At 35.2% G+C, this 14,329-nt stretch overlaps 1 protein-coding gene across 14 annotated transcripts in view; it reads left to right on the top strand.

Moving 5' to 3' along the window:
* The window catches only part of CSNK1G3 (casein kinase 1 gamma 3), a 163,566-nt gene that overhangs the window by 116,267 nt on the left and 32,970 nt on the right, over positions 1–14,329 (top strand). For 11 of the 14 annotated variants that reach the window (XM_073344818.1, XM_073344826.1, XM_073344824.1 and 8 more), the window contains 5 exons: positions 6,078–6,163; positions 6,299–6,383; positions 7,432–7,580; positions 10,492–10,587; positions 12,604–12,699. In XM_073344818.1, the coding sequence (XP_073200919.1) occupies positions 6,078–6,163; positions 6,299–6,383; positions 7,432–7,580; positions 10,492–10,587; positions 12,604–12,699 (512 nt within the window). The remainder of the gene's footprint in view (positions 1–6,077; positions 6,164–6,298; positions 6,384–7,431; positions 7,581–10,491; positions 10,588–12,603; positions 12,700–14,329) is intronic. The other 3 variants (XM_073344825.1, XM_073344827.1, XM_073344822.1) reach the window with 2 other exon arrangements.

Below are 14,329 nucleotides of genomic sequence, written 5' to 3' on the forward strand. Positions count from 1 at the left end.
AGCATGATCCTGCTCCTTATGTGTGGAAGGTCTAAAACTATGGAATTGGTGCATAAAGCACAATATCACTATAATAGCATCATACCTACTGGGCCGCCTGAATATCATAGTGGACACAATGAACAGACAGTTCTCACAAGAATACGAATGGGAACTGAATGACAAAATAACACATCATATTTTCCACAGATGGGGAACTCCAGTGATAGACCTGTTTGCGATGTGAGCAAATAAGAAATGCCCAAAGTTCTGCTCATGTGCAGGACAGGGAGCACAATCACTGGGAGACATATTCCTTATCAAATGGAACGGCACTCTCCTACATGCCTTCCCTCCGATTCCTCTGATCTCCATAGTCATACACAGAACACGAACCGACAGGGCCAAGTTAGTCCTTATAATGCCAACAGGGCCCAGACAGACTTGGTTCCCTTGCCTGACTCGCAAGGCAATATGCAAGCTATTCACTCTCCCCTATCTATACAATCTCTTGTCACAGGACAATGGTCAAACCCTCCGTTTGGATCTGGGGAAACTTCACCTGAACACATGGCTCTTTCATGGGTCTGTCCTGAGGAATTAACCTGTTCTGACCATGTAAAACAAGTACTGAGTACTAGCAGGAAACATAACACACGCTCTACTTACCTCCAGAAATGGAAAAGATTTTCCCTGTGGTGCCAAACCAAACAAATATCTGCACAACCGGCACCACTTCCTATCATCCTGGATTACCTACTATCCTTAAACTCAGGAGTGGCTACGAACTCAATTAAAGTTCACTTCACGGCCATAATGGCCTTCCATCAACAGAAGAATGGGACATCAGTATTTGCCCATCCCACTACTAAGAGGTTTGTAATGGGGCTACAGAATGTGTACCTGGATATCTGTGAAGCCACACCAGCAAGGGATTGAAACTTAGTGCTCAAATGCCTAACCAGAAAACCATTCGAATCCTTAGCATTGTCTTCTTCACTTCACTTATCTATGAAAGTGGCATTCTTGATAGCCATCACATTGGCACAAAAAGTGAGTGAGATGGGGCACTCATGGCTCACCCCCCATACACAATATTCTACAAGGACAAAGTGACTCTTAGGACACGCCCTAAATTCATGCTCAAAATATCGTCCTTATTCCACCGATTCACTTCTCTGAAACCACACAACCACCCCCAAGAGGTGGTGTTACATACATTAGATGTCCATCGCACCCTGGCCTTTTATCTTGACAGAAGAAAGGCCTTCCCTAAATCTCCCAGACTATTTGTGTCAATGACGGAAAGATCAAAGGATGTGGCTACATCCACACAAAGACTATCTAAATGGATGTCAAACTGTATTCAGTTGTGCTACTCCCTATGTAACGGAGAAGTCCCAATTGACAGGAGCCGTAGTGGCTTCCATAGCATTCCTGCACAACGTACCCATTGTAGACATATGCAGAGCAGCCACACGGGCATCTGAACACACATTCGTTAATCATTATGTCATTAAGCTCAGCTTGAGCGCAGACACAAGGGTAGGCTTCACAGTCCTAGCCGCAGCTACAGGCTCAACTCTGAAACTTCTTCCATTCTCATGAGGGCACTGCTCTACGTTCACCTGAAGTGGAGCTGCCACAGGGACAGCACTCAAAGAAGAGGGAAAGGTTACTCACCTTGTGCAGTAACTGAGGTTCTTTGAGATGTGTGTCCCTGTGGGTGCTCCACTACCCACCCTCTTCCCCTCTGCTTCAGAGTAAAAGAACTAAATGCTCCACAGTAGAGAAGGAACTGAGAGGGTCGGGGTGTGCACGTGCTAGAAGAACCACCAGTGGTGCCACGAGACAGCTACTGTGCACACGTGCCCCAACCAGACACTGCTAGCAAAAATCTTCAATCGACTGTGCCAGTATGTACTGCCACCTTAAGTGGAGCACCGAGAGGGAGACACATCTCGAAGAACCTCAGTTACTGCACAAGGTGAGTAACCTTCCCTTTCACAACAAAGAGATTGCACTACAGTACTTGTATGAGGTGAATTGAAAAATACTATTTCGTTTATCATTTTTATAGTGCAAATATTTATAATAAAAATAATATGCAATTTGATTTCAATTACAACACAGAATACAAAATATATGAAAATGTAGAAAAACATTGAAAATATGTAATAAATTTCAATTGGTATTCTATTTAACAGTGTGATTAAAACTGATTAATCGTGATTAATTTTTTTATCACGATTAATTTTTTGGAGTTAATCGTGTGAGTTAACTTTGATTAATGAACAGCTCTAATAGAGATAGATAGCATTCATGGAGACTATATATATCTTCTTGGACTTTCTAAGACAAAGTCCAGAATTTGCTTGAGTGTGTGGAAAAATATGAACTTTACAGCCTGAATCTTGAATTTAAAGCTCTTAATTTGTTTTTCTCTCTTGACTAAAAACTTCTTTCTTCAAGGTAGAATTAATCTACCTCCACAGTATGTTATAGTTTTGGAGAATATTTTCTAAAACTGGTACCTCTCTTGTGACTGTAGTGTGAAGAAAATGAATGTCAAAGTCTCTGTTTGTTAATTAAGGGCATAACAACCCCATTTTTGAGCCCTTGCTAGAAAGTTGCTTTTTTTCATTTGTGAAAAATGTTTCTGACGACCATCACATCCTTCTGGCTGACTCACATAGTATTTAATAATTTTTGATTCTTACAGTTGTATCTTGGGAAGATTCTTTCTGAAGCGGTACTGCAGATGTATTTCTGTGTATAGAGGGGGCCTAGCTTCCAGAAGCTGCCGACCCTGCACGTCCCCAGGCTGACAGATTTTTATGGGAAAGCAAAATTGTTCTATTCTCTATAAAGAATGCCATATTGTCCAATGTGATTTTAGTATATTACACATGAAAGTCCAAATTTCATCATCTCTGAATTTTCTGACTTACGCAATTAATTTTCAAACTTTAGGTCTTATTAGTGTAATGTTATATACTCATGCAATACAATAAAAGTTAATTTGAAATTGAGTGCATGATGGATCAGCTGAACAAAATGTGTTTTGAATGTAAGTTCAGTCAAGTTTTCTTGATAATGGACTACTGATTTAGGACTAGGTTGTGATCTGCCCTTATAGGAGCTTTTTAATTTCTGCCCTCTCGTGTGCCCTGTTCCAGGAGCTGATCCCTGTAAGCAGGGCTGACTCACCCCTTCTCCAGTTCTTAATTTGTAATGAAAGAGATGCTGTGGCTCAAGCAATTTTTCTACTTTCATAACTGATGCAGGAAGCTCAGACGTGCCAGGGCTATGAATTGTCAAGTCTAGAAGAGCTGGGGCTCAGCCCTGTTGCAAATTAAGCACTGCCCTTCTCACCTGATTTAGGAGACAAGTTCATGTCCTCTTACTGCACAAGTCTGCAGAGTAAGGCTGACACACCTGGTGGAGCAATCTGCATTATCCTAATGCATGATGCGGTGTGTGTTCTTGTCATGCCCACCGAACAGCTCTGAAAGAGAATGCCTCTTTGTTCATCTTGCACAATTACAAATTCATCTGAATTGCTAATAGAGCTTCTCTTTGCTGTTTTAAAATTGTTAAGCTTTATCTATGCTACTAAATGTGGTGTTTTTAATTTGCTTCTCTTTGTGAACATTTTAATCTCCTCTTATATTGACAACTACTTCAAATCTACTTTTTTCAGACAACTCTAATTTAGAACACATTAAATGGGATTAGCTGTTGAACAGCATATTCGCTTCTACGAGTAATGGCCATTTATCTTTTGTCTATAAAAGGTCTACTAAAATGAGTGGTGACTCCTACAGTGTGGCTTTTTCTAATTATATCTTAAACAAAAAACTGCTCTGTGTACTTCACAAATTGCTTCAGATGAACAAAAATTTTGTAGCAATGTTTTTCACCATTTGCGATAACCTAAGAAAAGATGGGGAAAGAAGCATTAATCACAGCAAACTTTTCTTTAATTAAAATACATGAGTCATAAAAGCAACCATTAATAGGATCCTTAAATAACTACTGGCATTGCTTTGACAACTTCAATAAATATTCTGTTTGGAAACAGTTGTCTTCATACTATGGTCTGACACCTCTCATTTCTTTGCTTCTGTATTACTAAGTGCATTTGCAGGGAAACGGAAGAGTTTATTTAAATTGTTGTTGCTTTCCCATCTGTGGTCTCAATCATGTTCATGGAAATGGAAATTTATATCACCACAGGAACTTAGGAAAACCTGTCAGGAAAAAGTACACCAACTCAGAAGAGTACATTATTATCTTCTTGCAACTGTTCTTCATGGCAAATGAGAGGGAAAATACAGCAAATCTGAATCATGAAACACATACTATTTAGAAACAAAGCATCAACTGTTCTTTGAAAGAGAACTCCAAGTTAATCAGTTTGTAAAATATGCTACCTTTTTGTCAAAATGCTGTTTCTTTTTAATGTCGAATCCTTTTAAAGGAATAAGCATTTTTTAAAACCCCTTCTGTTGGGAAGGGAAGCAACTGTCAAATGTAAGGACATCACAATGCAAAGTAAATTCACAATCCCCTAACTGTGTCTAAGGGCTTGGCTACACTTACATTTTATAGAGCTCTAACTTCCTGGCTCAAGGGTGTGAAAAATCACCCCCCTGAGTGCAGCAAGTCAGAGCGCTTTAAAGCTGGGAGCTGTGCTCCCAGCGCTCTGAGCTAATCCCCTCATGGAGGTAGATTACCAGGAGCGCTGGGAGAGCTCTTTCCCAGCACTTGCACGTGACCACACTCGCACTTCAAAGCGCTGCTGCAGGACTGCTCCCGCGACAGTGCTTTGAAGTTTCCAGTGTGGCAATGCCCTAAGATTCGGTCTGTAAAGGCAAATTTTTTGCTATGAACTTCCTGATCTACTATAAGGAGTAGACTAGATAAATTTGTTCAGCATTAGCCATATCTATACTCTTTATAAAGTAAATTAGTAGTAGTAGTAGTAATCTGTTGTTGCTTTAAAACTGGGTGACCAAACAACATTTTACTGTTGAGACTGACAAGTTACTTGTGTTTTTATGGAACTGCTTTCAATCCAATGAATCACCTCAATTAAAAAAAATATCCTATATAATTGTATGCCTCCTCTCCGGTAGTAGAGGGATGATAATGCTTACTAGCAGCAGTAATTTTTCTATTGGCTTTAAGATTTTGGGGTATTACATTGTATAATTGAATAATCTAAAGATCATTGAATTACCTATATTGAAGACTCTTAAATATATTGATATCTGTAATTTAAAATGTGAATAATACCTTGTCAATAAGAAATGTGTTTTTGCTTTTAATAGTCAGAATTTCAGAAACCGAAGGGGCACTTGTGAATTTTGCACATTTGAATCACTTGAGTTATCTTTTGGAATTTATTGTTGTTGGTTTTCTTATTTTATTCTCTTGGAAACTTTATGGAATACTGTGGCTTAAATTCCGGAATTCTAATATGCTGATTAGTACTTCATTAATGTAAGCAAAAATTGTATTACTGCAAAGTAATTCCATTCACAGTTCCACTCTAAAGTCAGCTAGATAGGGGAATAAGCTACAGCTACTCACTTCCTCAATGGTGCTTTTTGACTGATCTTCCATGTAAGACTTCTTACTTCCCCAATAAAACCTTTGGCTTCCTAAAAAACTCCATAAAGTGAATAGATGTGGAACAAATATTACTTTTTCCATGTACCACATTAATTTTCATCATTTTAAGAAGGAAATTTGTTCAATGACAGACTGTAAAATTGTTCTCATTTAACATAGTTGAAAAATGTGGACATGTTTACTGAAAGTGTAATTTTAAATATCAGATCAGTTTCCTTTTATACCAAAAATTACTTGTATTATTAAGATGAACATATCTATATTCTGCATTGGCATTTTCTGTTTAACTCTGCTTTTAATAGGGTCCGCAATAGGCAAAAATGTGCACTACTTTAATATAATATTTTTATGTTGTTAAACGTCTAAATATATTAAAACTTTTTCTAAATCATGTGAAAAATTAAAGTATACTTTAAGCAGACATAATGTTCTAATAACCTTTTTATTTTATGTTTCAGAACAAAGTAGAAGAGATGATTTGGAAGCTTTAGGACATATGTTTATGTATTTTCTCAGAGGGAGCCTTCCGTGGCAAGGTTTAAAGGTAGTATTTTTAATATCCTCATCTCTCTCTCTTTTTTTTTAATAAAAAAAAAGTCATCTTCTCCATGGTGTTTCCTTAGTAAAGTTGTCTCCTAAAATACTTTCTGAAGTTATAAATTTATCTTTCACATCATAGGCTGATACATTAAAAGAACGTTATCAGAAAATTGGAGACACAAAACGAGCAACACCTGTCGAAGTATTGTGCGAAAACTTTCCAGGTAATGACTGTGTTAATGAAGATGAATCTGTGAATTTATCTTTAAAATAACGCTGCAGTAAATCTTTGTTTTTAGTACTGTAGGGCTGTATACATTACTAAGAAAAATGGCTTTCAAATACATATAATAAAATATATGGTGTTAATGCAAGTAATTTAAAATATAATGAAACATTACAGAGTTTTGTCACTGACTGTTGTTGAAGCTGGGGGATTAGGAGAGAGGCCGAAAATCACTAATTGTTCAATGTATTGACATTCTGTGGGGAGGAGGGAAGAGGGGAGGAAGTTTATTTCCAGTTCCAGATAGTGATCAGTTTGTCCTGAAGCATAAAATTTTGGTCTCCTTTTCATCTATAAGAAAGCAGCTTTAATATTTTTTAAAAATATTTATTGTAACACTTTTCTTACTGGTAGATGACCCTCATTTTGAAGCTGACTTACTTAAAACTACTTACAGTTCATTTTGGGCACTACTCCTGCCTCTGAGTCCCCCTAACAATTTTTGTGGTATTATAGTTACATTTTCCTATACAAAAAGATATTTTATTTCCCTGATTTCTCTGTAAAAGACTCAGACATATGAAACTAATTTGCTATACAGAAGCACCCATGAAATTGACTAAACAAGAAACTTCTATCAAATGTATAAAATAAGGCGGGGGGGTTGGGGGGGGGAGTTTTCTGCTGTATAAATCTCTCACGTCTAGTAATGATAGATTTTTAAAAGTTGATTTTTTTTTTTTTATTGTCTATTTGGCTCCCATCCTGCAAACGTTTAGACGTATGACAGTTCCATTAAATTGAATGGGATACTCATGAACATAAAGTTAATAGGTGCATAATTGTTTCAAAGGGAAAAATGCATTAACTGCTGTGGAACATGAAAACTTAACTGATAAAGTAAATTAACATGACAAAATCAATCTGAATTTTATATAGAAAGCTAAAGATTTATTTGGTTTGTTTTTAAATGCCAATGATTAATGAAATTGTTTAACCATTAATAAAACAGAAATGGCAATTATGAATATTTCTCATTTGTATAGAGGAAATGGCTACATATCTGCGTTATGTAAGAAGGCTAGATTTTTTTGAAAAACCAGACTATGACTACTTAAGAAAACTCTTTACAGACTTATTTGATCGGAAGGGCTATATGTTTGATTATGAATATGACTGGATTGGGAAACAGCTGGTGAGTTCAGTTAAGCAAAGATGCTGTATTTTTGTCTGTCTAGTTTTTTTTAACTATCATAGTTAGTCTTAATATTTGTGTATAATTTTTCTTGTATATTATAAAATTTACTAAGATTATGAGTCAAGCTACTGTTGTGAAAGCTGCAGAACAGTTTCCATTGTAATCCCCTGTTTTTACATATTGTGAAATTTATGAAATATCACCTTTTGGTCTGAGATTTTTTTCATACTGGGTCTCTTACTAAAGGTGTGGTGTTTTTTTAAACATCAAATAAAATTCCCTCCTCCGTTTTATAATAGGGGGTTGTAGGAATTCTAATCATCTTTTGAGAAGAGTAACAGATTGTCATTTGAAACTTTGCAAGGACAGAGTCGTCATTGGGAGTGTATGGTGGTTTCATTTTGGGAAAGTTTTAAGCAACTGAGAAATCACTTCTCAGCATCTGAGGTTTATAGCTGAAACTATAGTAAGCTGAAGCTATACTAAAGCCTTATTCCCTTTGTGACATCAAAGTGCACACCTTGCCTGTCCAGCCTGACAGGCACATGAGCTGCTGCTTGCAAGCTTTTGCTGAGACAGGTGGCTTGAAGGAGCTTCTAAGTATCTTGTTAAAATACTCAATAAAGATGTCCTTTTAAAAACATTTTTGGCTACTGCCAGGAACTAAAGGATTAGCCCCCACAGTTAGGGTCTCAGCTGATCAGAAAATGGTGGGGGTGTTATCTGTAGAAAATTCTGTCTTTTCACTGAAAAATTACAAAAATTCAATTTTTGCCCAAAAAGACCAAACTTTTTTTGAGAAAAGCCAGACAGAAATATTTGTACAGTCAAAAATTCATGGAAAACATAGTCTAAGTCAATAGAACTTTGGTTGCATGCTCCAATATTATCTATTCTAAGCTTTCATTTTACAAAACTCTGTATTTGACTTACAGAATTTTTTCTACAACTTGAAATAATCTTGTAACATTTTCTTTTTTTACTTACACTAAATTTAATGTCATGCTCCTGTATATACGTATCCTTATTTACTTGTGTATATATTTTCGTAACTTATTCTCACAATCATATTTTACTAAGATTGTCAGTACTCCAATAGTCTACACTATAATTATTGTTATTAGATTAATTGTTAATCTGGCTCTTTCTAACTTTTGAGGGCTTGGCTTTGCAACCCAAATAACATTCTGATAGCATTGTTTTGTTTGAGGGTTTTTTTGTACACGATAACGATTATTTTGTATTGCAGTAGTGCCTAGGGTCCCTGTCATGGATAAGGTTCCTGCTGTGCTAGGCAGTATAAAAACACAACTAAATGTGCTCCCTGCTTAGAAGAGCCAACAATCTAATATGAGAGACAGCAGCATATATATTCTCTTCGTCCTTACTTACATGCGATAATGTATACAGGGATGAAGCAGCGACTTCAAAGCTAACTTTGATCATGTGCACAATTGATTCTTAAGTGTCGGAAATTGTGTCAGTTCCCTATGAAACAACTGTGCTTTTTATGTACATGATTTTATAGGATTATGGTATTTACATAGTACTGCAGTATGCTGCACATAAAGTTATAGCAACAAATGTATTGTGGCTTTTAACAGAAGTTAATATTTTGTAGCACTCAGAAAGGGACAGTCCAAGTTTGAGGGCATCTGAAATCTTTTATTTGGCACATTCTGTCTTTGATTACTTACCCATGCTTGTTTAACATTCTACGGATATAATCTTTCTATGGATTTTCTTTACTTAAAGTGAAAAGGTAGGAATTTCCCTGTTTAGGATTTGGAAATTCTGTTAGCTTCTACAAATTTGAAGTGTGTTAAAATTCTACAGTCTGGAACTATTTATACATCACCAGAATGCCTTCTCCCACACATGCTTAGATTGTTTATAGGAAGGAACACCTTCCTTGGGAATGATCAAAGTGGGACTCCCTGCTGTGCATCTTAAAATGTTTACAGAAGCTTTTCTCAGTCCCCATGTACCTTCTGTCCTGAACAACTTTATAAACTTTCACTACTTAGCTAAGCTAATCTTGAAAATAGCCTCAGTGAATCATTCCTTAGCTACACATCTTACAAACTAAGTGAAAAAATACCATTGTGAATAGTTGGTAAACAATTTTTCAAAAGCAAATAAGATGGTGAACTCAAATTTCCTCTGGAACAATGAAATGCACTGCTTTTCAGTAAGCATTCTCCCCAGACAAAATTGTATCTTTCAAACCCCAGCCATTTTCATTATCTGTTGTTTTTTTTTAAAAAAAAAAGTTAGAAGAAAATTTGTAAAATGGTAATATCTTTTATTTCCACTGTGTTCACATTTAAAAGTGGCTTAATCCTCTTTTTTTTTCTTCATACTTTCAAAGAGGGCAGAGATTAGTCATAGAAGATTTCAGCCTGAAACCTTACAGGAAGTTATCAGTAACCGAAATAGGTTAGAATGGATACTTGATGCAACTTTAACTGTAGTGGGACTGACACTTCTAGCTGGAGTAGTGGCAAACTTTTCAAATTAAAATGTAAGCAAACAAAAATTTAAGGAACTCCTCACAAAATACACTTATTTGGACCATTTTACAATAACTCATCATGTCCTAAGCATACTAGTGAATGCATTGCAGCATAGACTAGTGAAGTCTTTATAATCAGACATCATTGCAGCAAGTTGCTCCTAAATTTTTGTGAAGGGAGAGCATGATACTGGTTTTTGTGAGGCAATTACCAAGTTTAAGAATTAGTGAGGATCTGCTTCATGACTTGCTGTTGGTTTTGTATGGCCACATCTCTGTACATTTCCATGGCAGGTTCAGAAACATGTTTTGGATTACAATTCAATAATTGTTGGTATGTAAAAAACTTAAATATTTTTTAACAATTTGCTACATAATATATTATGTTTGTAGCCTACTCCAGTGGGCTCAATTCATTCGGACCCCGCACTGTCATCAAACAGAGAAGCACATCAGCACAGAGATAAGATGCAACAATCCAAAAATCAGGTATGCTGCTCACCTAAGATTTTATCAGCTTTATTTTATGTCATCCTTTTTATAAAGTTGGTTCTTTGTGCCAAAACAGCCTTGATATTGCTTGTGTTACATATTTTCAAATTGACACCAGTTTCTGCTGTCCATTTTTTTTCTATGTTTGCTGAAGGTAGCCTTATTAATGCATGAATGTTTTTGGTTTGTAAATCTTAAATAAAGGTCATAAAGGGCTATTGTGTTTTTAAGTTGTAATTATAAATAAGTGGGAGGTTTTTGTCTTTTTTTTTGATGAACTGCATCCTAAGGAGCATTGCTGTATTTTTTCCTTAGTTTTTCTATTTAATCTTACAGTCTCTTACTTTGCACCCTGTACAGTGAATCACTCACTAGTGTTAGAGGGTTCTGTTTTCCTAAGATTGCATTTTTTGTCCCATCATATTTATAGTTTACTGCCACCTTAGTAAATTCAAAAGGCAGTAAAATTTGTGAGAATTCTAGATTTTCTGTTAAAAGTATTGTCAAGTTTTTCTTAGAGAAAATACTTCATGCTCAATCATAGGCTATAAGAACAGATGGACTGCTTAAGGTTTGAATTCGCCATTGTTACCTGGTGCTCAGAGTGTGTACAATTCTGAGGTGAGATTACCAGAATGCTGTCATGAGAAAAATGTATTTTTAAGTACTTTCTTACAGATCAAAAACTGTTTTATGTAAAGGTTGAAATAGTATCTGTACAAAATATATAAATCATATTTTACTTCGATATGCTGTACAGTTTAAGGGTCAAGCTTCCCAAGTGAACATATAAACTTCACCCTATATATATATATATATATATATATATATATATATATATACACACACACATATAATATATACATATTATATATGCATATTATATATAATAATAATATATATATAATAATATATAATATTATTATATATAATATATAATATTATATATAATAATATATATATAATATATATATATAATATGCATATATAATATGCATATGCACATGTGATTTATTCTAGTAATAAAAAAAAAAGTGCATATGCACATAGTTACCCACTTTATACATACAAATGAGATTTGCATACATAATGTAGGTGACTAGTTTCAAAAGCTTCGCCCTAAAAGGTTTAAGGTTTCTGTACAAAAATCAGTTATTTTAAAGGATATAGTCTGAGAATTACATTAGGAGTTTGTTGCCAAACTAGTGGAGAATTACAGTAAGCTGATAACTTTGATCAGTATTGTGATTTTATACTTCAGTTTGTTTCTCAGAAAATTTCAGGCTTTTGTTGATGCAAGGGTAGGAATATACAATATAATAATTGTGCGCTGCATTTTGTATTGCATTTGTTGAATGTATATTTTCAGTTACTATAACATGCATGATGTGCAATTGCAGCATTGTATTTTAAACATATGTAATCATCAATTCTTGTTTTCTTCTGGAGTCTTCATCATATTTTTAATTATATTGCTATGTTCGAGAGAAATTTTGCATACCCCAAGAGACTTATAACCATTTTGGAATTACTTAAAATAATAAAAACAGTTGGTTTGGGGTTTTTTATTTTTGTTTATTGTTATGCTTTCTGCTATTTCCAGATTCTTAATCTGTCTGGTAGTTACGTTTGAGCGTATACATTTTTTTGTTTTTAGCTACTCCACAACTTTTAGCTATAGTAAATAGCAAAGTTTAAACGTGTCAAGTATCAAGGAGTAACCGTGTTAGTGTGTATCCACAAAAAAAACAAGGAGTCCGGTGGCAGATGCATCTGAAGAAGCGGGGTTTTTAGCCACGAAAGCTTATTCCCAAATAAATCTGTTAGATACATGTTTAAACTTAGACTATATACATTCATGTGCATATGTACATAGCTGGTTACATTCTGTTTGTGTGTTGTATTCCTGTGGGATTTTTATTTTACATTGTAATACTAGCATGAGGTGTTTAATATGTTTTGGGTTTTTTCCCTCCTCTTCCTTGCATGCTTAATGCATTATATAATTGGCAGTCGGCAGACCACAGGGCAGCTTGGGACTCCCAGCAGGCAAACCCCCATCACTTGAGAGCTCACCTTGCAGCTGACAGACATGGTGGCTCGGTACAGGTATTTTCTGCTTCTTTGCATGATTGATTATTTCCACATGCTGCAACCTATTCCCCTGTAACTCCTGGCATGATTCTTGTTTTCAGCTGAAAAGTTTGCTTCATAGTTATGTCCATAATTACATTCCCTTATTCTTTTTGTTCTGCAACTGCCAAACTGGAAAAGAAAAGTGCAGAAAGTTTGACTTTTTGTATGTTGAATTTCTACAAATGCCTGTTGTAGTTTAGCAGTATAGCTTTCTAAAATTTATATCAACTAAATCCTCTAACGTTATGACTTTAGTTCATTTTAATTTTATATATATTTAAGTAGATTTTAACTACTCAAGTTTATTTAATATTAGCCAATTTGGAGAACTTGGCACAGTGCAGCACTTTATATTTTTTAACCAGGGTAAAAAATGAGAAATGAATGAATATTAGTAATATTTAGTTAAGTACTTTATTTCAATTAAATATCTGTTTAAATAGAGTCAGTTTCTACAAGTAAGTATAACAGCAGCTTTAGATATTGTACTTGTCCCTACCAAACAAATGTATTTCTCCCCTCCTGATAGAGAGGCCAATGCAAAAAAGGCAAAACTGGCTATCTGACCAGACATGGTGAATTTACATATACACAGTGCTGTCAAATTCACAAAGTAGAAAACTAAAAACAAGGAATTTTTTTTCTGATCATTTTTCAGTGTCTTAGATTTTGCTTTTAAGAATAGTAGTTAAAAATATTCAGACAGTAATGGAATTTATGGCATCCCTTTAAGATGTTGGAGGAATGTAGTTATACATAGTGACTAAAGAGCCTCCAGAAAGCTAATTTTATTGCACTTCCACTTGCAAGTGAAAAACATAATATTAATTTCTGCTTAATGGAAGTGGGTTATCGCATCAAAACTTGAACAAAGTGGTGTACTCGGGAAGCTTTTGAATTCACTAATTTGTTTGCTTAATGGTGCGCAGCAGTAACAGCTCTGTTTCTTTGCCAACCACCAAAATGCTCAAATGAGGTATGATTCCCAGTCCAGTCCATTTCTCATTTGTAAACAGTAGCTTAAGGGGATTCATTCACTAAGGTTGGCCAATTTAGAGTTTCTGTCTAAGTCAAATGCTGACTCATTGTCTTATGTTAATTCCCCACCCAGACCCTGTTATAGTCCAAACTCTTTCTCCCTGAATGCTTAATTTCCTTTATCAGATTATTGTAGCTTTCAACCCGGTTTTGCTTTCCTTGTGTATGTGATGTATGTGGTTGCAGTCATTCTTGGGAAATGTAGGGCACGAGAATCAAGAAGATACTTGTCACATCAGATGGCTTGAAAGCTGCCCTGTTTATGTGCGTACACTCTGTTCTTAGTAATTGTTTGTCATGTCAATCAAAATCATAATAATGTAGTATTATAACAAGAAGTTGTATAGAACATGTTGTGTATTTTCCTTGTGCTCAATACGCTTTTTGAGCCTGAGACTGAGAGCTCCATCTATTTCTTATATTTTAGTTTTTTCTAAAATATCTTGTTTGTTTTTTTCTCCTCCAAGGCAAAGAGCAGGGATAAAATTGCATACTTCACCCTCTTAATTCTGTACAATAAGTTTTTTGCATCTTTTAAAAAATCTGAGTCTTGAATTAAATTGCA

The sequence above is a fragment of the Lepidochelys kempii genome, chromosome 5 (genome assembly GCF_965140265.1).
Source record: "Lepidochelys kempii isolate rLepKem1 chromosome 5, rLepKem1.hap2, whole genome shotgun sequence".
Lineage (NCBI taxonomy): Eukaryota > Metazoa > Chordata > Testudines > Cheloniidae > Lepidochelys > Lepidochelys kempii.